The following is a 25,794-nucleotide window of genomic DNA, read 5'->3' as shown; positions in this document are numbered from 1 at the left end:
ATTTTCTTGTACTAATTTATACACTGCTCATATCAGATCCATAGTAGGTTATATCTTTCACTTAGTAAATTAAAATGGAAAAAAGCAACTAGAATGATACACTCAGTCTCTAAAATTAGAATAACAGCTGATGAGACTACCAATAAGACATTGTGTATGAGCATTTTTAGTAGAAATTGGAAAAACACAGGCAATTTTGTGGAGATAAAATGTTAGTAAGAATATCTTCTTATACCCAACAATATACATTTATATAAATTAGAAATTTACTCTTCTAGTTTATAAGATTTTTAAAAGCAAAGATGTTAATGTGACAACTGTTACCCATAGTAATTCTTTCTAATAAAATTTTTATTTTAGAATACTTTTAAATTCACATATCAATATCAGTGATATCATTATATCAACTTTATAAAGATTTTTCTTCACTAAATGATGCATGTGAAATATAAGCGACAATGGAGATACAGTGACCAGGTAGGTCAAGCATTGAAGGCATTTGATTGAATAACCAAATTTCTGAAAAGCAAATAAAAGTCACATTAAAATGTTAAAAAAATTAAATTTGCATTCTCTCTAACTATATAGGCCTGATAGGATCACTAGAATATATTATTTCAAGATAATCTTTCTAATACGTATGCATACGAAAGAGTCAAGCTACAAACTGGTTGTATTGTAATTGTGTTTTCCATCATATGTGTATTTTTCACACTTTAGATGCTCTTGTTTGATGAGAGAGATGCAGGGTTTAGGGGGAGCAGAATCTCCCATAAAATAAAATGCCGTTGGTTTTGTTGTGCCTGATGAAGAAGAGGAACGGGTGGTCTGCATTGAATTCGATGGAGGGGAGTTTCATTCTTACACTCACTTCACTCCCAGTACCAGCTGCAGCCTCTGTACCTTGTTCATTTATTTCCACAAAACACTTATGGAAAACATTGGACAGAAATAGGTTTCTCTCTGAGGACATTCCTGAGAAATCAGCTTTGCTCTGGTTAAAGGCATCGCTCATCCCCATACTGCTCAAAGTTGACTTGAGATCGTAAGTCTCTTCCAGCTTGAACTTGGGAAGGTTTAACTGCACGTTGCACAACTCCATCATGTCTGCGCTGGTCCACTCACTCAGCTTCTCATAGGTGATAGTCTTTTCCAGCTGCAATTTGGAGCCAATGAAGAAAGAATCAGTAATTTCCAATTAAGAAATAGGAAATAAAGGTTGAGTGAAATCTCTAGATATTACATAGATGAATTATAATCACTCCCATTACCAAAGGTAACAAAACACACACATTTGGAATTTTTTTGTTTATAAAGAGATCTTTCACACTGTTGACATATCATTTTGCAGATTAATAGTTCTCAGGATATAGGCTTAATAAGTTAGACCTTGATTCGAAACAGAAGTACTTCTATGATATTTGCAAGACAGCAACTACATACACAAATATACCAGTATAAATATACATTTAAATGTCATCAACACAAAAGCATACACTCTAGGACACGTTGTACGCCAGGGAACCAAAAAAATTATTTTTATTAGTTGTATTAACTAGTTTAAAACTAGTTTATTAACTAATAAACTAGTTCAATAACTAATTTATTAAATTAGTTTCATTAGCACAGTATACAATCCTTCAAAAACAAAATCTGAGATAAAATGCCTATACTCTATAATTACACCAATATGAAACTAGTAATTATAAATTATGGGGAGAAAAAGAATAGTAAAGAAAGGAAAATCATTCTATCTTAAGAGTAATAACTTTTTAAATAGTGATTTTGAAGCTGCTTTTTCTCTTGATATTTAAAATTTTAAAACAATAAATATATATGTATATACACATATGCATTACATATATAGGATAAAAAGCAATGTTTGATTTTTTAAATAACATGTTTGTTTAAAGCACATGGTTTTGCTAATTTGGAGTTTTCTAGATCCAAGTATTGCTATCAAAGACACATATGTAAATGATGTGCATTAAGTGACAATGTTTCAGGTCAGGAACTTGCACTTTGTAAAAAAAAAAAAGGCTTATAATGATGTAACTCTAATGGTTTAGTGTTCACACTCGGTTTTACCATCCTCTCCAGTTTCACAAATTTTATGACACTATCTAGAGATCTTTCTAAACACCAATAGGAAAGTGGAAGCAGAAATATAAACAATCTGGCACACATGAAAAACTACACACAGTGCACAGAAAGACAGACCACTGATTGCACGTGAATCGCTCAGAAATGTAGTCTGGCCAAAATCAGGCTTCAGTTCAGTGCAGTTCAGTTCATCGCTCAATCGTGTCTGACTCTTTGCGACCCCATGAATCACAGCACGCCAGGCCTCCCTGTCCATCACCATGTTTAACTGGTGAACAACTTAAACAATAACCTGAAGATGCACTGATACAGACTATATCTTCTGAAGAGTGTTTACTTGATAAAAAGCATTCTTTAAAAAATGTTTTAGACTCTGTTTATGTTTTTAAATGTATGTCTAAGGCTAGCTTAATGCATGTGACTTAAAAATTAATTAGGTAGGTTCTACCAGAAGGGGAAAAAAGACCTATACTACCTGAAAGATTGTTATGATCAATCTACACAGCTTTGTTACTCACAATAAATATTTCTAGCTGTTGTTTGTGTGGCTACCCAATGCTAAAGGTGTCTGTAGACTACTTATCCTTCCTGAGAAATAGTAACATCAACCTTACAAAGTTTTGTAAAGCTTAAGTGATACATGAAAATACAGTAACTAGGGTTGAAGATGTGTTGGTTGCCCCCCTGTGCAGAAATTCAAAAACTGGGAGATCATATCTTTATAAGATCATATCTTTTTTCCCAGGAGGGATAAACACTAGAACCATATTCATGTCAGACTGATGTCTCTTTTTTCAAGTTATTTTTCCATGCAAGTAAACATTCCCAAGTGGTGCTAGTGGTAAAGAGCCTGCCTGCCAATGCAGGAGACATAAGAGACACAGGTTCAATCCCTGGGTCAGGAAGTTTCCCTGGAGGAGAAAATGGCTACCCACTCCAGTATTCTTGTCTATAGAATCCCATGGACAGAGGAACTTGGTGTGTCAATGGAGTTGCACAGAGTCAAACATGACTAAAGTGATTTTGCATGCATTTGCAAAATAGACATAGACTCACAGAGAGAAAACAAATGTTACCAAAGGGGAGAGGAAAGGAGGGAGGTATGAATAGACTGATCCCTTTACCTGATCCAGTCCATCAACGTCTTCTGGCAGCAGTATGAGCAGACTGAGGTCACGGCTCTCATAGTAGAGTTGAAGGCCCATGGCTTGTGGACTTTCTATGTAAAATACTTGAAGTTTTTCTTTCATGGACATCATTTGCACTGGTTTGCTTGTAGTCTGTAGAATATATGCAGCAAAATCACTGGGGAGGTATCTCACCAAATTCTTAATTCTTTAGCAACATTGGTTCCCAGCCATCTGTGACACTGACAAAGATGATGATCCTCTGCTAAATGCTGAATAAAACTATTCAAACTTGCTTTCTGGAAATATGTGTTCCACTGATAACATCGTCAATAAATGATGTGAGAATTTCTTTCTCTGACAGTATTATGGCATCCTCTATGAATCATGGCAAGCTGGATTGTACCAAACACTTAAAACAATATATAATCTTATGCAAACTATGCAAATACCAATGATTCAGAAACTAAGTTGCATTTCAGATGCAAACATTTGAGACAGCCTTTTAATATCATAAAACTGAAATCCACTAAGAGAAGAAAAACACAAGCAATAAACTAGGAGCTAAGAATTGCAAAATATGTGTTTGGTAAAATACCATTATCTGAAATTTGTGAAGAACTCTTAAAACTCAACAATGATAAAGCAATGAACCCTGCTTAAAAAATAGGCAAAAGATCTAAACTGATACCTCACCAAAGGAAGACCTACAGCATGTGAAAAGACGTTCAATCCTATGTGCTTAGGCAATTGCAAATTAAAACAGTGAAGATTAGCTGTGGAGTGTCACAGCTAATAGAAAGGCCAAAAGTTCAAAACCCTGATGACACAAACTTCTAGCTAAGATGGAACTGACATTCTCTGCCAATGGGAATGCAAAGTGGAAGCCACACCAGATGGCAGTGCAGTGGTTTCTTCCAAAGCTAAACACAACCTTACCACATGATCCAACAACTGTGCTCCTGGGTAGTCACCAGAATGAGTTACAAACATGTTCATGCAAAATCTTGCACATATATGCTTATAGCAGTTTGAGTCATAATTGCCAAAAACTAGAAAGAATCAAAATGCCCTTCAGAAAGGCAAACGGATCAACAAAATCTTAAATCCATACAATGGGAGATTATTCAGCAATAAAGTGAAATGACCTGTCAAGCCACAAAAAGTGGCTTTAAATACATATTGGAGGAACTTTAAATACATATTGCTAAGTAGAAGAATGTGGTTGCACCTTCAAGAAGATTGCATACTATGTAATTCCAATTTTACTGCATTCTGGAAAAGGCAAAACTATACAGACAGTAAAAAGATCATCAGTTGCGAAAGACTTAGAGGGAGGGATGAATGTGTTGAGTACAGGGCATTTTTAGGACAATGAAATTATTCTGTACGATACTGTAATGGTAGATACATGACATTATGAAATGTCAGTAAAGCCAATGGTAAACAAAAGCAAAACCATGCAATTCAGACATTTTATACTTGTTATTTATCCACTCTATGTGGTGCTAAATGTCAATCACAAAGCCCTACCTTTCTGCTAAGGTAGTGGCCTCGTGACCATGGCTGTTCACTCAGGATGCTCTGTGTTGAAATGATTGTCTCAAGGATAAGCATATGGGTGGGACCAATCAGAGTCTTCTTTGGGAGCATTCTGTTAGAGCTAGCAGCCAAGACTCTCTCTGTATTAACAGTAGAGTTGTGAAGCTAGAATAAAGGGCAGTCATATTCCCTGGTCATATGGATAAACTCCATCCTTAATATTAGAGAATGAGAGCAATAATGATGGCTCAAGGGTAGAGGCAGAGAGGACAGATTATGTTTGAGACTCTAGAGGTCCCACTCCTGGTCCCTCTTAGTTTCTTTGATGTTGTTTAGTTTATTAGTCATGTCTGACTCTCTTGTGACACCATGAACTATAGCCCACCATTGTCTTCTGTCCATGGGATTTCCCAGGCAAGAATACTGGAGGTGTTTACTTCTCCAGAGGATCTTCTTGACAGAGGGATTGAACCCACATCTCCCACATTGGCAGGTGGATTCTTTACCCCGAGCCATCAGGGAAGCCCTTGAGCTAACACTAATATAATTCTCATGTCACTGGAGCTAGTTTGGAATGCTTTCCTATCACTTGCAGCTGAAATTTTCTACTGCTTTTATCAAGCCAAGTAACTATCCAGCTTATTTCCAGTTAGCCTGTAGGATTATAAATTCAGTCCTTTCTACATCTTTTCCCCACTGATCATCTGAAAATTGCCTATTGCACACAACCTATTGCACACAACATATTGTTACAGCCATATGTCATCAGCAGCAGTGTTTAAGTGAGATAATCCACCCAGGACTAAAACATTTTCACAAACTTTGGCAGTCAGTTCTTTACCTAAGAATTTGGAATGTGACCTATCAAACTCATCTCTAGAATGGAGATCAGACTTCAGATTGAGAGAAGAAGGATGGGAGAAACAGAGTTGAGAAGATAGAAGATGAATCCTGACAATATTTGAATCTTTGTTTCCATTCAATTCTCAAGACCCAGCCGCATTCCAGCCCTTGGGTGTATCTGTGACCTTCTGTTCATCTCCCTTGTTGCTGAAGTAGTTCCTACTACAAAAACAAATGCTATGTGTGCCAGCCCAGAGGGAAAACTTAAAGAAAGAGATGAGATTTTAAAATGTTTTTTATTTCTTTTTCTTCTGGAAAAGTAAGAGTTTGGTGTAAGATGATGCTAGTTTAGTAGAACAAGAACAGAACTCATAAGTGAAGAAGGTGGAATCATGGTTCTGGCAGCCTTCTAACTGAAGCACAGCTCGAGGCACTTGAGGCTTCCCCAGCGTCTCAGTGGTAGAGCATCCGCCTGCCACTGCAGGAGACACAGGAGATCCAGGTTCGATCGGAGACCCAGGTTCGATCCCTGGGTCAGGAAGCTCCCCTGGAGGAGGAAATGGCAACCCACTATTCTTGCCAGGACACTCCCATAGAAAGGGGACTCTGGCGGGCTACAGTCTGTGGGGTCACAAAGAGCAAGTAACACACACACCTCCCAACACTGGACATTTAAAGGTTGGTTCCTCTATTGACCAGAGAAACTATAATGAAACCAAAACAAATAAACTTGAAATGAATCTAGCCACTTAGCCCCACTGCACTTCTAACTTGGAAAATAAATGCAATAACTACCTTACCTACTCTACCATGATCGCAGCGAGGGGTGAGTGATAAAATATGTGAGATTAAAACAATGAAAGGGCAACATCCAGGTGGGATGAAACTGGGGCTTTTGGGTCAGTCATCCCTGCCCAAGTAAAGAGCCATCATTTACAGGAACAAATATTCAGATAGAATGAATTTAAAATAGAATTTCATTTGCAATGTCTTATAAAATACATACTGGTTATTAACAGGCTCCTACCTTGTTTATTTTGAAAGACTTTTCTGTGGTATTTTGGACTAAGAATTGATGTTCCCAGACTCCTTTAAAGTAAAGGGCATTCACCAGAACCATTCTGGTTGTAGGATCCACTGCATCATCAGGTAGGAGATTTAGGATTTTTCCTACAAAAGCAAAGGGACATATTTCAAATGATATAGTTATGTCCTGGTGAAATGCCACACTTATAAAACTTATGATTATGAAATACTGTTAAATGGTAACATCTTATACCCAGAAAAATTCAAACCAGGAATTCAGTATTGATAGAATACCATTAATATTAACAGGTCTACTTAGATTTCTTCTTCTAAAAGGTAATTTTTATGTAGACCATTTTTGAAGTCCTTACTCAATTTGTTACAGCACTGTTTCTGTTGTACGTTTTCATTTTTTGGCCACAAATCATGTGATATCTTAGTTCCCCAACCAGGGATCAAACCCACACCCTGCGATTTGGAAGGCAAAGTCCCAACCCCACTGGACCACAAGAGGTGCGCCCTGTTTAAATTATTTCATCTGTTGTTCCAATAGTGTCCTTTTTTTCTAGATTAGAAATCAACCCAAGGGCTCAAGCTGCATTTAGGTCTCATTTCCTCTTAGTCCTCTTTAAGCCAAGGCAGTTTCACATTCATTCTTTGTCTTTCATGACCTTGATACTTTTGGGGGAAAAAAATTGTAGAATGCTTAACTCTCTGCTCAGATTTTTCTGATGCTTCTTCAAGATAATATTTAAGTTATGTATTTGGGGGAGAATATTGAAGAAAGTGGGGAAAAACACTAGACCATTCAGGTATGACCTATATCAAATCCCTTATGATTATACAGTGGAAGTGAGAAATAGATTTAAGGGACTAGATCTAATAGATGAGTGCCTGATGAACTCTGGACAGAGATACGTGACATTGTACAGGAGACAGGGACCAAGACCATCCCCAAGAAAAAGAAATGCAAAACGGCAAAATGGCTGTCTGCGGAGGCCTTACAATAGCTGTGAAAAGAAGCGAAAAGCAAAGCAGAAAAGGAAAGATATAAGCATCTGAATGCAGAGTTCCAAAGAATAGCAAGAAGAGATAAGAAAGCCTTCCTCAGTGTTCAGTGCAAAGAAATAGAGGTAAATAATAGAATGGGAAAGAATAGAGATCTCTTCAAGAAAATTAGAGATTCCAAGGGAATATTTCATGCAAAGATGGGCTCAATAAAGGACAGAAATGGTATGGACCTGACAGAAGCAGAAGACATTAAGAAGAGGTGGCAAGAATACACAGAAGAACTGTACCAAAAAGATCTTCGTGACCCAGATAATCACGATGGTGTGATCACTCACCTAGAGCCAGACATCCTGGAATGTGAAGTCAAGTGGGCCTTAGGAAGCATCACTACAAATGAAGCTAGTGGAGGTAATGGAATTCCAGTTGAGCTATTTCAAGTCTTAAAAGATGATGCTGTGAAAGTGCTGCACTCAATACGCCAGCAAATTTGGAAAACTCAGCAGTGGCCACAGGACTGGAAAAGGTCAGTTTTCATTCCAATCCCAAAGAAAGGCAATGCCAAAGAATGCTCAAACTACTGCACAATTGCACTCATCTCACATGCTAGTAAAGTAATGCTCAAAATTCTCCAAGCCAGGCTTCAGCAAAACGTGAACCATGAACTTCCAGATGTTCAAGCTGGTTTTAGAAAAGGCAGAGGAACCAGAGATCAAATTGCCAACATCTGCTGGATCATGGAAAAAGCAAGACAGTTCCAGAAAAACATCTATTTATGCTTTATTTACTGTGCCAAAGCCTTTGACTGTGTGGATCACAATAAACTGTGGAAAATTCTGAAAGAGTTGGGAATACAGGACCACCTGACCTGCCTCTTGAGAAACCTGTATGCAGGTCAGGAAGCAACAGTTAGAACTGGACATGGAACAACAAACTGGTTCCAAATAGGAAAAGGAGTACGTCAAGGCTATATATTGTCACCCTGCTTATTTAACTTATATGCAGAGTACATCATGAGAAACGCTGGGCTGGAAGAAACAGAAGCTGGAATCAAGATTGCTGGGAGAAATATCAATAACCTCAGATATGCAGATGACACCACCCTTATGGCAGAAAGTGAAGAAGAACTAAAGGGTGTCTTTATGAAAGTGAAAGAGGAGAGTGAAAAAGTTGGCTTAAAGCTCAACATTCAGAAAACTAACGTCATGGCATCCAGTCCCATTACTTCATGGCAAATACATAGGAAAACAATGGAAACAGTGGCTGACCTTATTTTGGGGGGGCACCAAAATCACTGCAGACGGTGACTGCAGCCATGAAATTAAAAGACGCTTACTGCTTGGAAGGAAAGTTATGACCAACCTAGACAGCATATTCAAAAGCAGAGACATTACTTTGTCAACAAAGGTCTGTCTAGTCAAGACTATGGTTTTTCCAGTGGTCATGTATGGATGTGAGAGTTGGACTATGAAGAAAGCTGAGGGCCGAAGAATTGATGCTTTTGAACTGTGGTGTTGGAGAAGGCTCTTGAGAGTCCCTTGGACTGCAAGGAGCTCTAATCAGTCCATCCTAAAAGGAGATCAGTCCTGGGTGTTTATTGGAAGGACTGATGTTGAAGCTGAAACTCCAATACTTTAGCCACCTGATGGAAGAGCTGACTCATTTGAAGAGACCCTGATGCTGGAAAAGATAGAGGGCAGGAGGAGAAAGGAACAACAGAGGATGAGATGGTTGGATGGCATCACCGGCTCAATGGACATGAGTTTGGGTAAACTCTGGGAGGTGGTGATGGACAGGGAGGCCTGGTGTGCTGTGGTTCATGGGGTTGCAAAGAGTCGGACACGACTGAGTGACTGAACTGAACTGATTGCTGTTGTGGGCTGAATTTTGTCCTTCCCAAAAGATACATTAATTCCTAACCCCCAGTCCCTGTGAATGTGATCTCATTTCAAAATAGGGTCTTTGCAGGTGCAATCAAGTTACAATGAAGTCATACTGGATTAGGTTGGGCCTCTAATTCAATGACTGGTGTCCTTATAAAAGGAGAGAAATTCGAACACAGACACACAGACTGTGAAAACACAAAGACAAAGGAGAGGAAGAGTAGAAAGCCATGTATCAACAGAGGCAGAGATTGGAGAGATGCTTCTAGAAGCCAAGGTTTGCCAGCAACTATCAGCAACTAGGAGAGAGGCATGGAATGGCTTCTTTCCTAAAATTTTCCAAAGAAGTGGAAGCCTGGCGTGCCACAGTTCATGGGGTTGCGAAGAGTGAAACTCAGATTAGCGACTGAATAACAGTAGAGCCCTGTCAACACCTTAACTTCGGATGTGCAGCCTCCAGAACTGTGTTGTTGCATGTCTAGCACTAAGTTGTGTCTGACTCTTTGCGACCCCGTGGACTGTAGCCCGCCAGGCTCCTGTGTCCATGGGATTTCCCAGGCAAGAATACTGGAGTGGGTTGTCATTTCCTTCTTCAAGGGATCTTCCCACCCCAGGGATGGTACCTGCATCTCCTGCATCTCCTTCATTGGTAGGCACATTCTTTACCACTGAACCACTAGGGAAGCACCAGAACTATCAGAGAATATATTTCCATTGGTCTAAACCACACAGTTTGTGGTCATTTGCTATGACAGCCCTCAGATTTATGGCACATTTCTATCATCATAGGAAAGTCCGGACAGCTCTGTGATCTGGTGAAATGGATTCTGTCATTCTCCTTGAGTGCATCAGCCTATATGGGGAAGATGGCAAGACCCTTATGCAAACCAATCTTGTGAGCATCAGACATTTACTCTCTACTCAGCTCTGAAGGATTTGCTTCGGTGAAAGCATATGAGTTGTTCCCTCTCTTCCTGTCCATAAGACCCTTTTCTGTCTTCTAGGGACCCAAGTAGGCAGAGGGTAGGCATTTGAGAGCTGAGATTTAATTCAGCTCCGGCACTATAACTGCTTCTACATCTACTGGAAAGAACCCTCTGTCAATGCAGGCAGACATAAGAGACATGGGTTCGATCTCTGTGTCTGGAAGATTCCCCTGGAGGAGAGCATGGCAACCCACTCCAGTATTCTTGCCTGGAGAATCCCATGGACCAAGGAGCCTGGCGGGCTACAGTCCATAGGGTCGCAAAGAGTCGGACATGACTGAAGTGACAGCACAGCTACTGTGTTTAGTTTGTGTTGTGCATTTCAATGTGCTTTTGCCTGTACAATCACATTTGGTTCTCACATGAACTGGAACAATGTAAGTAGTTTCTTTCTGTAAATACAGGCTAATCTATAATTCTCAAACCAGACTCACATTTGGATGAATCCAAATCAGGCGTAAGTTAGGAAAAACAGTCACTCCTGCCTCAGCATGGCTTCTGAATCACTGTTGCTGCTGCTGCTAAGTCGCTTCAGTCATGTCTGACTCTGTGCGACCCCATAGATGGCAGCCCACCAGGCTCTGCCATCCTTGGGATTCTCCAGGCAAGAACACTGGATAGGGTTACCATTTCCTTCTCCAATGCATGAAAGTGAAAAGTGAAAGTGAAGTCGCTCAGTCGTGTCCAACTCTTAGCGACCCCAAGGACTACAGCCTACCAGGCTCCTCCATCCATGGGATTTTCCAGGCAAGAGTACTGGAGTGGGTTGCCATTTCGTTCTCCTCTGAGTCACTAGTTCAGTAAAAAAAAAGAACTGAGAATGTAGGGCTGCCAGCTTCCTCAATTCACTTCAATAAACATCAATGTTCTGAACAAATACCATAAGCGAGGCTATTATTTGTTAGTGATTCAAAGCAGAAACTCAAATAAGGTAGTGTTATTGCACTTAGGTCCTTGAATCTAGTGGGAGAGGTAGGGACGTCAATGAACAACTGAACAATTGTTAGTTTTAGGAACGACGTGGTAAGTGTCAAGGTAAAGGTTCCCAAAGGGGCTTTGAGAGCAAGGAGGAAGGCTCTTTGTCTGAGGGAGGCCCTGAGTTGTTAACCAGTGGCCATGAAGGGGCTGGGAGTGGCAGGAGAGGGGCAGTTTCTGATTGAGGGGACACAGGAGTAAATATGTGAGGGTGTGAAGTAGCACAGGAATCTTCTGGGATTCTGTGCCACTTGAAATTCCTGAGCATTAGTTTTGAGTCAGAGAATGATAAGAGTTGGAGTGGAGAGACAGGCAAGACCCCATGGTCACGCTGAGCTTCTATATCAGTTTAGGGAGTTAGGATTCATCTTTTACTACAGGTCCAGGTAACTGACTATCTTGGTTTGTCCAGGCCTGAGAGACTTTCAGAAAATAAAATCTGGAAATTCCCAGGCAAACTAAGACAAAATGGTCACCAGAGCATAACGTATGCTGTGTTCCCAAGTTTGGGATATAAATGGAATTGATGTGTGAAAGTTTCAGGGCAGCCACTTAAAAGCAAAGAGGCTTTATCTTCCCTATTTCCTGCTGACTGTGACACTGACAAACATTAAGAATCATCTCCTGTGTGCACAATCTCAGTAGTGTGCCACTCTGCAACCTCATGGACTGTAGCCTGTCAGGCTTCTCTGGAATTCTCCAGGCAAGAATACTGGAGTGGATTGCCATTTCCTTCTCTAGGTGATCTCCCCAACCCAAGGACTGAACCCAAATCTCCTGCATTGGCAGATGGGTTCTTTACTACTGAGCCACCAGGGCAGCCCAAGAATCATCTTAGACAAATATAAAAGCCACATCTTGAAGATGCAGCTCTAATCCACAAGGTGTATCTCTGGAAGGCCTCTGGGAAGAGAATGCTTATCTATCCTGTGATGATTAGGTCAGAGATAAACTATCTTTTTTGGACATGAATCTGAGCAAACTCTGGGAAATGGTGAAGGGAAGGCTGGTGTTCTGCAGTCCACGGGGTTAAAAAGAGCCAGACAAGACTTAGCAACTGAACAACAATAGCAACAACAAACTTCTATCCTATTACTAGGATAGTTACTGCATTTTAAATCTGTTCTAATATATGACCTTATTCTGGAACTTACTTAAGGTTATACAGTATATTTAATGCCACACATTAATTATTCATTAGCAGCCACTTTTCTTTAGAAACCACATGTGCATCAGTATTCCAAAACTTTTTGCGTTTCTCTAGAGTCCTCTTTGGAATTAGTAGAGTGTGATCATTCTCTTGTTTACTTGGTATTAATTAAATGGTTGTCTTACTTGTTTTAGATAAGACTTAGAATAAAAACAAATGTTCTGAATAATTAGAATATGCCCACAGTTCTATTTAAGAAATGTACATACTTAACACATAACACAATTCAAAATGATAAAGTAATACTTTTCAAAAATACACTGGTGATCACCTTGCAGAAAGCTTACCCTCAGTCTGTTTTTCAACCCAAGAGTTGATCTCCTTTCTGATTTGGTCAGAAGCTCCTATAAAGTTCACAGACTGTGGCTCTGCACCAAAATATGTTTTCACATCTTCTAAATATTTCTGGAAGATATAGGTAAAATCTCCTTTTGTAGATTTTTTTTTTATCAAAGCTGAGAAATCAAGTCTATTTAGATTATTGAAAAACAAAAATACAGCTAGATGGATAATTGCAAACTCTCACCCCATTGTTTTCTTCAGTCTTCCATACTCCAGCTATGGTTAAAACTAAGCTCCCCTGTGTAAACTTAGCTGGATGCAGACTAGCCATGCAGAACTGCAGTTGTGGAAGGAAGGCCTGCCCCCTACAGCTCTGGAGCCCCCACATCCATATATATATGTGCCATGTGGCATGTGGGATCTTATTTCCAGGAGTCTTCTCCACTGTACAGCTTGACTTTTTCTATTGCTATCCTTCTGTCCTATTCAATTTCTTTACTTCTTACCCACAGGGCACCTGGGTCTTCTGGCTCTTTTCTGACACATGCCAAAGAATGTGACAGACAAACAGGAAGAACTAAATGTTTGGCCGGACATAGAGTTGACTCTGGAGAAGGCAATGGCACCCCACTCCAGTACTCTTGCCTGGAAAATCCCATGGACAGAGGAGCCTGGTAGGCTGCAGTCCATGGGGTCGCTAAGAGTCGGACACGACTGAGTGACTTCACTTTCACTTTTCACTTTCATGCATTGGAGAAGGAAATGGCAACCCACTCCAGTGTTCTTGCCTGGAGAATCCCAGGGACGGTGGAGCCTGGTGGGCTGCCGTCTATGGGGTCACACAGAGTCGGACACGACTGAAGCGACTTAGCAGCAGCAGCAGCAGCAGCAAAGTTAACTCCTCTGAGGATCTGCATTGTGGGGTCTCAACCATCAGAGAAGAGAAGTTGACTTAATTGCATGTAAATAGCATTTTCTATAGTCATAATGTGAAGTGATTTATCTGATCCTAAAGTCAGCTTTGCTCTTGAGGACAGAGTCTCCAGCCACCCTCTGATGACGATGCCGCCCTCTGCTCCTTCAGACTCACCACGTGGAGCTACTCTGGATCTTTTGTTCTATTTCCCAAGAAACAAATGTTGGCCCAGGGTTTATATAAACCCCATTTCTATGTGTGTTAGTGGGTTGTACCCCTTTATTCTGGGCATAAAATTCTGATCACTAGATGTGGTTTGAGATACATTGTTGGTTTCCTTTACAACTTGACACATTGGTCAGTTTAAATGATTATCAGAAATACTGACCACAGACATCCTATACATTAAGATTGTCCCAGGATCCCTGTAGAAAAGCACAAAGCTACTCAGCCATTAAAAAGAATACATCTGAATCAGTTCTAATGAGGTGGATGAAACTGGAGCCTATTATACAGAGTGAAGTAAGCCAGAAGGAAAAACATAAATACAGTATACTAACGCATATATATGGTATTTAGAAAGATGGTAACAATAACCCGGTGTACGAGACAGCAAAAGAGACACTGATGTATAGATCAGTCTTATGGACTCTGTGGGAGAGGGAGAGGGTGGGAAGATTTGGGAGAATGGCAATGAAACATGTAAAATATCATGTAGGAAACGAGTTGCCAGTCCAGGTTCGATGCATGATGCTGGATGCTTGGGGCTGGTGCACTGGGACGGCCCAGAGGGATGGTATGGGGAGGGAGGAGGGAGGAGGGTTCGGGATGGGGAACACATGTATACCTGTGGCGGATTCATTTTGATATTTGGCAAAACTAATACAATTATGTAAAGTTTAAAAATAAAATAAAATTAGAAAGGAAAAAAAAAAAAGAAAAGCACAAAGCGTCTGATTGGTCTCACATGGCTCTTTCTTTCCCATCAACTTAAAATAAGAGGTTTGCACTTACCTTGTGAAATGGAAAAGTTTTCTCCCCGTAGATCCTGTTGGCTGTTTTAAGTATGCAAGCATGGCTGGAACTGTTGATTTCTGAAATAAGTGTCTGGAAATCAGAGTATATTTCTTCAGGCTTGCCCACATTGAATTCCTTTCAAAGAAAAGAAATTGGTCAAATAAAAATGTTGAAAAAGAAACACATGTATATGAACAATTTAGAATAAAAGAAATTATTTCACGTTCATGAACTGATCATGAAATCAACTGCATGGCAGGTAAATGTTTTCTTTGGTGTTCTTAGTGCAGGATATAAACGTTGTTGAGGCATAATTGGCTTCACACTCAGTATGCAAAGATAACAGCAAGGTTGAACGTGAAATAGTTTGAAGGGAAAGAAAGGGGAAGAATATAACTCTTTCAAAAAGTGTAGACAGTGTGTACTCTAAAATTTTCCTATAGTTTTAATATCTTTTTCTAAGAAAAATGACCTATTAAAGGTTGTTTGATTTAGCCACTAAAAAAAAAATGCTAAAAGTACCTTCTCCTTAATTATCAAATGGATATTGAAATATAAGACATACCATTTTCCTTTTCTTTTCACTGTCAGGACAAAATTTGCTGTCCTGGTCTCTGCTAAATTGAAGAACCTATAATTTCAATAAAAAGGCAACACATGAGCACATTTTGCAGAGGTGTGATCATTTGAAATACACATCAGTAAATACAAGCCTGTCATTCCCATAGCTGCAAAACATATGATTAATGAAGCAAGGGAGCTCTGATTTGACTTAAACGGTGTATTACCTGGACTAACAGAGTAAGTCAAGAGCTGCTTTTAAATAAATTTTTAAGTTGAATTTAAGTTGTTAGTCTGCTTACTTTAATGCTTGGCACTGGACATTGAAAATAGCATTGGGAATAGCCTTAAATGTAAAATCCTCATGTTTTCCATGGTTCGTTTTTATCTATCATTGTTTGAGAAGAAAGCTAAGTATTCAATTAAGTGCATCATTTAGCCAGTTTAAGCAAAAGCCACCATTGCCCTGATTATCTGGAAAATTCAGGAGTTTTAGCTGTTTTTTCTACTTAAGTGCTTCAGTTCTCACTGCCGACCATCATCTGACGATAGAGTCAGAGTCTTTGTGTTCCCCCAGCATTTATGTGAAATTCACAGGAAGGATGTGGACTCTGTTTCTCTTAAATTGTCCAAGAGGAGAAAGACACTAATTATACTCCCACGTGCGTCCTGGATGCAGCTCACAGAAAGGAACAGCACTACTGAACGCCTTCACTTTCACTTTGCTATATAAGCTACACACACATATAGAAACACTGTGATTTGAGAATGCTTACATCAGATTAACTGCTTATACAGTAATCAGTTTAGTTCAGTCACTCAGTCATGTCCAACTCTTTGTGACCCCATGGACTGCAGCACGCCAGGCTTCCCTGTCCATCACCAACTCCCGGAGCTTGCTCAAACTCATGTCCATCGAATCGGTGAGGCCATCCAACCATCTCATCCTCTGTCCTGCTGTTCTCCTCCAACCCTCAATACCTCCCAGCATCAGGGTCTTTTCAGTTGAGTCAGTTCTTCACATCAGGTGGCCAAAGTATTGGAGCTTCAGCATCAGCATCAGTCCCTCCAATGAATATTCAGGACTGATCTCCTTTAGGATGGACTGGTTGGATCTCCTTGTAGTCCAAGGGACTCTCAAGAGTCTCCTCCAACACCACTGTTCAAAAGCACAACTCTTTGGTGCTCAGCTTTTTTTATAGTCCAATTTTCACATCCATACATGACTACTGGAAAAACCATAGCTTTGACTAGATGGACCTTTGTTGGCAAAGTAATGCCTCTGCTTTTTAATATGCTGTCTAGGTTGATCATGGGCTTCCCTGGTGGCTCAGTGGGTAAAGAGTCGGCCTGCAGTGCAGGAGAACCAATTTCTATCCCTCACTTGGGAAGATCCCCTGGAGAAGGAAATGGCAACCCACTCCAGTATTCTTGTTTGGAGAAGTCCATGGACAGAGGAGCCTAGTGGGCTACAGTCAATGGGGTCCCAAAGAGTCGGACATGCCTGAGTGACTAAGGTGACCAGGTTGGTCGTAGCTTTTCTTCCAAGGAGCAAGCGTCTTTTACTTTCATGGCTGCAGTCACCATCTGCAGTGATTTTGGAGCCAAAAAAAAATAGAGTCTGTATACAGCCTTGACATACTCCTTTCCCGATTTGGAACCAGTCTGTTGTTCCATGTCCAGTTCTAACTGTTGCTTCTTGACCTGCATACAGATTTCTCAGGAGGCAGGTCAGGTGGTCTGGTATTCCCATCTCTTTTAGATTTTTCCACAGTTTGTTCTGATCCACACAGTCAAAGGCTTGGCATAGTCAATAAAGCAGAAATAGATGTTTTTCTGGAACTCTCTTGCTTTTTCCATGATCCAGTGGATGTTGGCAATTTGATCTCTTGTTCCTCTGGCTTTTCTAAATCCAGCTTGAACATCTGGAAGTTCACATACTGTTGAAGACTGGCTTGGAGAATTTTGAGCATTACTTTGCTAGCATGTGAGATGAGTGCAATTGTGTCGTAGTTTGAGCATTCTTTGGCATTGTGCTTCTTTGAGATTGGAATGAAAACTGACTTTTTCCAGTCCTGTGGCCACTGCTGAGTTTTCCAAATTTGTTGGCATATTGAGTGCAGCATTTTCACAGCATCATCTTTCAGGATTTGAAATAGCTCAGCTGGAATTCCGTCACTAGCTTTGTTCATGGTGATGTTTCCTAAGGCCCACTTCACTTCTCATTCCAGGATGCCTGGCTCTAGGTGAGTGATCACACCATCGTGATTATCTGGGTCATGAAGATCTTTTTTGTATAGTTCTTCTGTGTATTGTTTCCACCTCTACTTAATATCTTCTGCTTTTGTTAGGTCCATACCATTTCTGTCCTTTATTGAGCCCATCTTTGCATGAAATGTCCCCTTGGTATCTCTAATTTTCTTAAAGCGATCTCTAGTCTTTCCCATTCTATTGTTTTCCTCTATTTCTTTGCACTGATTGCTGAGGAAAGCTTTCTTATCTCTCCTTGCTATTCTTTTGAACTCTGCATTCAAACTGGTGTATCTTTACTTTTCTCCTCTGCCTTTAGCTTCTCTTCTTTTCTCAGCTATTTGTAAGTCCTCCTCAGACAACCATTTTGCCTTTTTGCATTTCTTTTTCTTGGGGATGGTCTTGATCACTGCCTCCTGTACACTGTCACAAACTTCCATCCATAGTTCATCAGGCACTCTATATATCAGATCTAGTCTCTTATATCTATTTCTCACTTCCACTGTATAATCATAGGGGATTTGATTTAGGTCATACCTGAATGGTCTGGTGGTTTTCCCTACTTTCTTCAATTTAAGTCTCAATTTGGCAATAAGGAGTTCATGATCTGAGCCACAGTCAGCTCCTGGTCTTGTTTTTGCTGACTGTATAGAGCTTCTCCAACTTTGGCTGCAAAAAATATAATCAATCTGATTTCAGTATTGACCATCTAGTGATGTCCATGTGTAGAGTCTTCTCTTGTGTTGTTGGAAGAGGGTGTTTGCTATCACCAGCACGTTCTCTTGGCAAAACTCTATTAGCCTTTGCCCTGCTTCACTTTGTACACCAAGGCCAAATTTGCCTGTTACTCCAGGTATCTCTTGACTTCCTACTTTTGCATTCCCATCTCCTATAATGAAAAGGACATCTTTTTGGGTGTTTGTTCTAGAAGGTCTTGTAGGTCTTCATATTCATAGAACCACTCAACTTCAGCTTCTTCAGCATTAGTGGTTGGGGCATAGACTTGGATTACTGTGATATTGAATGGTTTGCCTTGGAAACAAACAGTAATACTGTTCTACTATTTTAATGCTCTTCATGTATTCATTAGATTCACCCAGACAAGCAGGGACTGAACAAAGTAACAACCAAACAAAGCATGAGAAACAGATTTCACCTGATTTTTTTATTTGTGTCTTTTTAAATCAATTTATTATTATTTTGTTTATTTATTTTTGACTGTGCTGGGTCTTTGCTGCTTTGCGTGGGCATGTGGGCTTTCTTTATTTGAAGTGCCTGAAGGCTACTCTTTGAGTGGGGCTTCCCTTGTTTTGGAGCCTAGGCTCTAGGTGCACAGGCTACAATAGTTGCCCTGCAGCCTGTAGGATCTTCCCCGAGCAGGAATCAAACCATGTCCCCTACATTGGCAAGCAGATTTTAACCACTAAGCCACCAAAGAAGTCTTCTATTTGTGTTTTTAAGAAAATCCTTCCAAGATTAGAAAGATGATGACTAACTCTATTAAAGTACGAGCCATGACTTTCTTGAAATATTTTAATAATCAGAATTTTTAAAAAATTTGACATTGAACCAAACTTGATAACCTCATGTCTCCGTCTGATTTTGCCAGAGAACACTGGTTCTTAAATAGTTTTCCTAGAAACAGTTGTCTGTTGATTCACTTTCTCAGCCTTACTTTTTAATGTCTGGAAAATGTGTGTGTGTTTTATTTTGGAAGACATGATTGTAAAATGTGGACTATTTGGGTTCCAGGAGAGGAATGAAGGTAAAAGCCAAATAAAAGCATTTCATTTTAAGCCAGTAGAGGATAGTTGACCTTTCTTACTCACCTGGGCCATTTGGGCTGCAGTGGTCCCTTTGGTGCCCAAATACACCATGGCCAAGGAGGCTGAGATCCCCCAGGGAGAAAAGAAGATATTTTTACCCTCAGCAGATTCAGCTAGCTTTTTACTAAACTCCAGAGCAAATTGGTTGATAGATTTTGCTAGAAAGTCCATTGGGAAGATCTAAGAAAAATAAAGCAGAGTTGAAGAACATATTAATAATCTTTTCCATTTATTTTACTTTTTTTAAATGGATTTTTTGGCTAACACAATTATCTTTTCTATCATCCTTCATTGAAATGACAAAAGAATGTATTATCCAACCTGATTATATACATAATAACCTATGTAACAATCTATATGGGGCTTCCCTGGTGGCTCAGTGGTAAAAAATTGGCCTGCCAATGCAAGAGACATGGGTTCAGTCCCTGGGTCAGGAAGATCCCTCGAGAAGGAAATGGCAACCTACTCCAGCATTCTTGCCTAGGAAATCCCATGGACAGAGGAGTCTGGCAGGCTACATTCAATGGGTCACCAAGAGTCAGACACGATTTAGCAACTAAACAACAACAATAATCTATATATCTGTATTTATGCCCTCCTAAGAGCTGAATGAAAATAATTCCAGTATTATTTTAAATCTTAGAAAACTGAAGTCCAGAAAGTTTGAGAGAATGCCCTCAAATTCTAGCGCTGAAACACCTGAGAGAACACCTGGATTCTGGTCATTTGGGTCTTCCTGCTGAAATTGCCAGAGTTTAAATTGCAGTAGAATCAGCCAAGTGCTTCTTTTCTATACACCACATACCTGATGGCTTCACCAGTAAATGAGGAATAATTATACACCTTTTTGACTTTGTACTTTTTCTCACTTATCTTTCATCCTTATTTTTATACTTTTTAACCTTGTTTATCCATGCGCACCTTGATAGATGGTATCCTGGTTCATGGAGAGCCTTTATCCTCCTTCATAATAAGATGAAACCCAACCCTGCTCCATACCTTTTCCTCTGGATGCTTTTTCTGAACTTTGGGGTTCACAAGAGCGTGTCTACCACCAAAGTCCCGTAAGGTAGCTTTTGCCACTGCCTGGTGCTTATCACACTGCTAGTTCTGTTTTCATATGTTCGTATCTTTTCATCTCTAGAACAAGTTCCCTGAGAGCAAAATTTTCTTATTCTGCTTTGTGCATCTGCTAGCACCCATCTCAGGACTTTGTACAAAATGGAAACTTCCAAATATTTATTTATTTTTTATTTAGAGTGTTTATAGTTAAGGTTCTAGTCACCATTTTTAAAAATCTATTTAAATCTGAAACTTTCACAGTCTAGTGGAAATGCTTATAGAGAAGTAGAGAAGTCAAGACTCTTGTCTTTATTCTCACTCACTTGAGACCCCCTGAAACCAATCATAATGAACAAAGAAACTCAAGCTTTCTCATTTTTAAAAATATTGTATTCAGTTTCTAAATTTCACCTCTAATCACCCTGATATTCTCATTTAAGATTTTTAAAACTGGATTGCTATCAAAGAAATAGTGAGTTTAATCTATTGTGATTTTATAGCCAAATAATTTCTCAACCTGATTAAATAATTTAAAATAAACCAAATTCCTAGGCCTAGAGATTCCTATTAGGGTGAGTACTGTATAGAACTTGGTCTTGCACTGATATCATGTGGCCCTCTGAGAAACCTAGAATGAGAACTTTAGAGAAGTCAGGAGATCTCTCTAGCTAAATGGTTGAATCAAGGGAGAGACATGTGCAGACAAAGTCTTGATTTCTTCATGACTTGAATTAACAGTGATACTGTTGAAACCCCTCCTAGTCATAGGCTTACCCTTAACCAACAACTTCTCAGCCTTTAAATCATCTCTAGTCATAGCTTCTACCTATTGCAGAAGCTGATGATAATTCTAGGCTAACACTATTTTATTAAATGAAAAAAGCAGCAACCCTTGTTTTGTAATAACTCTACACCCTCATAAAATGTTTGAAATTTACATATAAGCACTTTCTCCTGACAGATCCAGTGCCATCTTGGAAATAAGCTCCCTGTTTTCTTTATAGCTATATCCCTTTAAATGATGTTTTGTTTACTACCTATATATTAAGCTTTATCTTTTATTTTTTAATTTTCTTATTTGGCTGCACTGGGTCTTAGTTGCAGCATGTAGAGTCTTTGCTTGCAGAATGTAGGGTCTAGTTCCCTGAACAGTCATCAAACTCGGGTCCTCTGCTTTGGTAGCATAGATTGTTAGCCACTAGACCACTGGGACAGTCCCCTAAGCTTTCTATTTTAAGAACTCATGAATTTTTCATATGGAAAATGCTTGGCTCCATGGCCAAAGCATAATCATCATGAAGGGAAGAGAGGAGAAATTATTATTTTAAGGCTGAGGACTTTTATCTTTCTACCTATGATTTATGATTATTCTAGAGTTTAGATACTGGTAGCAAATTCCTGAAAATGATAATTCTCTCTGATGAAAGAGTTAATTTCTTGTGGAAAGTTAATAGACAGTTATCTTCAGTTTCATTAACTCTCATTAATATCATCATTAATAAATCATATGCAGCCTAGAACATACAAGAGGAACAACTCTTGCCTTTAAAAAAAAGTATCAAAGTGCTAAGCCAGCATTAAAGGTGATTCCTGAAAGATGCAGAATTTGGGGATGAAATTCTCATGAAATAATTTATCCATTCAAGGGATGGAGAGTGATCTTCTCAGAGGATATTATAAATAAAGACTAAAGTCTAGATCAAAAACCATGTGTGCCCTTTTCAGAATGAATTTCTCTTTTCAGTTTCCGGGAGGTATATAGATACGTCAGTACGCCTGCTCAGTCGTGACTGACTCTTTGAGACCCGGTGGATTGTAGTCTACCAGGTTCCTCTGTCTATGGAATTTTCCAGACAAGAATACTGGAGTGGGTTGTCATTTCCTAATCCATATATCATTATCCATACATTTATGTAAAATATGTAATATCTCAGTCTGTAATGGGGCTTAATCAAAGAAATATGAAAATAAGAAAAGAATAGTATCATTCATCAAAATGTGTCATTATAGATACACATATTCCCAGCAAATCAGTCTTGGAAAGAATCTTCTAATCCTAATCAAATTATCTCATTTTATCTGCTAGGAAACTAAGGCCCAGAGAAGTAAAATGTGCTAACATGCACAGCTCCCTAACAGCAGAGGTCTCATTTCAATCCCAGTCTCTGGACTCTAAATACAAATCCTTTTGCCACTATATTTTATTGCCTTTAAGGTTTTATGGTGAAAGGGAGGGATTGGGTGACAAAAGAGGTCGAATAAGAGGAGGGAGAAATGAGCGGTGATGGTGAGTGGGAGGAGGGAGCAGGAAGGACTCTGCTCTGCTTTCCTGTTAGAGGACAGTCAAGGCCTCCTGACCTTCCCAGGGTACTAACAATACTGTCTACTTGGTGGAGTCATGCATGTCAGAAAATGAACTCTCCACACCCCCAGCACTTCTGAGTTTACCTGAAGCCATTTCTGAGGGAATTAATAGTCTTGAAGGGTTTCTGATGAGCATGTAGTGTAAGGTTAGGGTCTTGATTATTCCATGAAAGAGAAGAAAGCTTTTGGCCCCTGGAATGAAGGCCAAGACTTGAAATTGGGTAGGGGTAGGGGGTAGAGAGTCAAATCATTAGTTCCCTACGCAAATGAGTGAGATCAAGTTCATGTTGCCAAGTCTACTCTTTTGAAGGGATAGAAGGGTTTTGGGTCAATCATTCTGAGAATATCCTATTTCTTTTTGCCCCTGTTGACAAATACAAAGGCAGCAAATCCCAAAATGTGACTGGAAAAAAATATCATTCATAATCCACAATTCGTGGTAAAACCACATCTCTCACATCTTTGGAAATGAAAGCGCTCTCCTGCGTAGCCTTTCCCAGCACAATCTTTGAACCAGTTCAAGGTTAAATCTCTCAGACTTGCACAGAATTCTAGGGGGATGGCCTCAACTATCATTTCTGTTCTGTGGAGGTCTTGATAGTTTGTTATTCATCTAGGCAGTACAATGAATAAAGAAAACATAAACATTTTTAAACAAAGAAATATTTACAATACCTTGTTTTCTTCCACTGGAGCAGAATTGGCAGTGGGTTCCTTTAGTAAGAAATTGTGGCTGAGTTAAGTAACTCTTAACTGTAGGAGTAATTTTTAGCAATTTTAGTACCACCCTTTTCTTAGCCCCACCCTCTGATTCACTTTTACAAGCCTATACACTCTTCCTTTCAAGTTTATCTTGGCCAGAAGATCAAACAAAAAGAGAGATAGACAAGGTTTTGCCTCAATTACTTAATGGCCCACATTTTCCATGTCTGTCTGTACACAGAGCCTGGAATTCTGACAAATTGTAACTCACACATTCCTGGCTTCATGTTTTCCCTAGTCTGCCAACTGGCAGAGATTAGTGGCTTCCCCTAGATATTTTTTCCCATAAAAACAGAAAGTTTTAAGTTAGTAGAATAATTATGAGCAATGAAATGGAGATTATTATTATTATAAACACCAATGTTTGCTGTTAAATTGCTCACAAGGTATTATGTGAAGTATCCAAGAAATGTTTCTGTTCTTCTCATTTGGGCTCTGGTGTTGACCCCCAGGCATAACTCAAACTATTTCATGCCCATTGTCCCCACTCCAGGGACATGGGGTCTGCATGGATGTTTTACATGCAGTTACTAGGTCTGGTAATGAACCTGCCTGCCAAAGCAGGAGACGTGGGTTTGATCCCTGGGTCACGGAGATCTCAAAGCTTCTCAGGTAGCACTAGTAGTAAAGAACACACCTCCCAGTGTGGGAGACCTAAGAGATGCTGGTTCAGTCCCTGGGTCTGATCCCCTGGAGGAGGCCATGGGAAGATCCCCTGGAGGAGGCCATGGCAACCCACTCCAGTATTCTTGTCTGGAGAATTCCATGGACAGAGGAGCCTGGTGGACTGCAATCAATAGGGCCGCCAAGAGTTGGACACCACTGCAACAACTTAGCACACACACACACACATCATATGGAGGCTCCAGATAGAGGGGTTGTCCATCTTGACTGCCAGTGGTTCACCAGAGAGTGGCTCATGCTTTATCACTGCACAGATCTAGTTATTTGCATTACATTCAATGCATCTATATAGATTTGGGGGGATCAAACAAGAAATCGTTTCATCTCCTCTAAAGCCTCTTCTCTAAAACCACAGAGAAGATTTTATTCATGTTTCCCCACAAACCTTCTCCAGATTCCTTTCTCACTTACCTCTTGTTTAAAATTTTTAGGGACTTTCCTGGCAGTCCATTGTTTAAGACTCTGCACTCCCACTGCAGGGGGAATGGGTTCAATCTGCGATCAGGGAATGAAGGTCCCATATGCTGCACTGCACAGCCAAAAATAAACAAGTACTAACATGAAGCCTTTATATGTTGACATACTAGCTATGGGCCTCCCAGGTGGCGCCAGTGGTAAAGAATCACCTGCCAGTGCAGGAGACACAAGAGAGGCAGGTTGGATCCCTGGGTTGGGAAGACTGGCTGAAGCGGGGCAGGACAACCCACTCCAGCATTCTTGCCTGGAGAATCCCACAGAAAGAGGAGCCTGGTGAGCTATAGTTTACAGGGTTGCAAAGAGTTAGACACAACTGAAGTGACTGAGTTCAGCACACACATACTAGCTATATTGATAAAATTTTGGTTTTGCCTTGTTTTGATGGCTGTTTGGAGCTGGCTGGGAAAGAGGTAACGCTATCCTAAGTCAACAATATAATATTATCAGCAGAATTTTGCTCATATGTTTATTTGTTGTTATTAGTTATGGCCTGCCCTGTGTATGTTTAGCAATATGTACCAATATTCCTAATGAGAATGAAGGAATAGGAGCTATATGAATGGAGAACAGGCATCAAAGGAGAGTTTGGCTCTAGCTGTTGTTTTGTTTTTACAATATTTGATGTTAAGATTGCAGGAATTTATTAAGTATTCAAAATGTATTGGAACATAAAAAAGAACTCTAGGTGCATCAGGAATATTCAAATGGAAACCAGAAGAAGAAAGGAGATAGAGTGGAGCCGAGACGATTGTGTGGATGATGGCTGTCATTCAACCACCGGTCAGGTAACAGGACACCACTGACTAGGTGCCTGGTGAACATGCATTTTTCACAGTTCTGGATGCTGCAGGTCTGAGATGAGGGTGCCAGTGTGACTGGGTGCTTGGTGA

At 39.9% G+C, this 25,794-nt stretch overlaps 1 protein-coding gene across 2 annotated transcripts; it reads right to left on the bottom strand.

Annotated features, from left to right (window-relative positions):
* Nucleotides 1-333: 333 nt before the first annotated feature.
* Nucleotides 334-23,807, bottom strand: SERPINB10 (serpin family B member 10). Of its 2 annotated transcripts, NM_001098925.1 has the most exons (8): nucleotides 23,657-23,703; nucleotides 19,559-19,735; nucleotides 15,484-15,549; nucleotides 14,916-15,053; nucleotides 12,991-13,108; nucleotides 6,643-6,785; nucleotides 3,228-3,383; nucleotides 334-1,156 (listed from the first exon to the last, which is right to left on the bottom strand). In NM_001098925.1, the coding sequence occupies exons 2-8, from the start codon at nucleotides 19,724-19,726 to the stop codon at nucleotides 752-754; spliced, it is 1,194 nt and encodes a 397-aa protein (NP_001092395.1). In that variant the 5' UTR covers nucleotides 19,727-19,735; nucleotides 23,657-23,703; the 3' UTR covers nucleotides 334-751. The 2 variants fall into 2 exon arrangements, with proteins under 2 accessions (NP_001092395.1, XP_015331101.1); XM_015475615.3 differs by lacking the exon at nucleotides 19,559-19,735 and having other exon boundaries at nucleotides 23,657-23,807.
* Nucleotides 23,808-25,794: the final 1,987 nt, after the last annotated feature.

Source organism: Bos taurus, chromosome 24 (genome assembly GCF_002263795.3).
Source record: "Bos taurus isolate L1 Dominette 01449 registration number 42190680 breed Hereford chromosome 24, ARS-UCD2.0, whole genome shotgun sequence".
NCBI lineage: Eukaryota > Metazoa > Chordata > Mammalia > Artiodactyla > Bovidae > Bos > Bos taurus.
The sequence above is the reverse complement of the archived record's forward strand: the minus strand, read 5'-3'. Positions and strand labels throughout refer to the sequence as shown.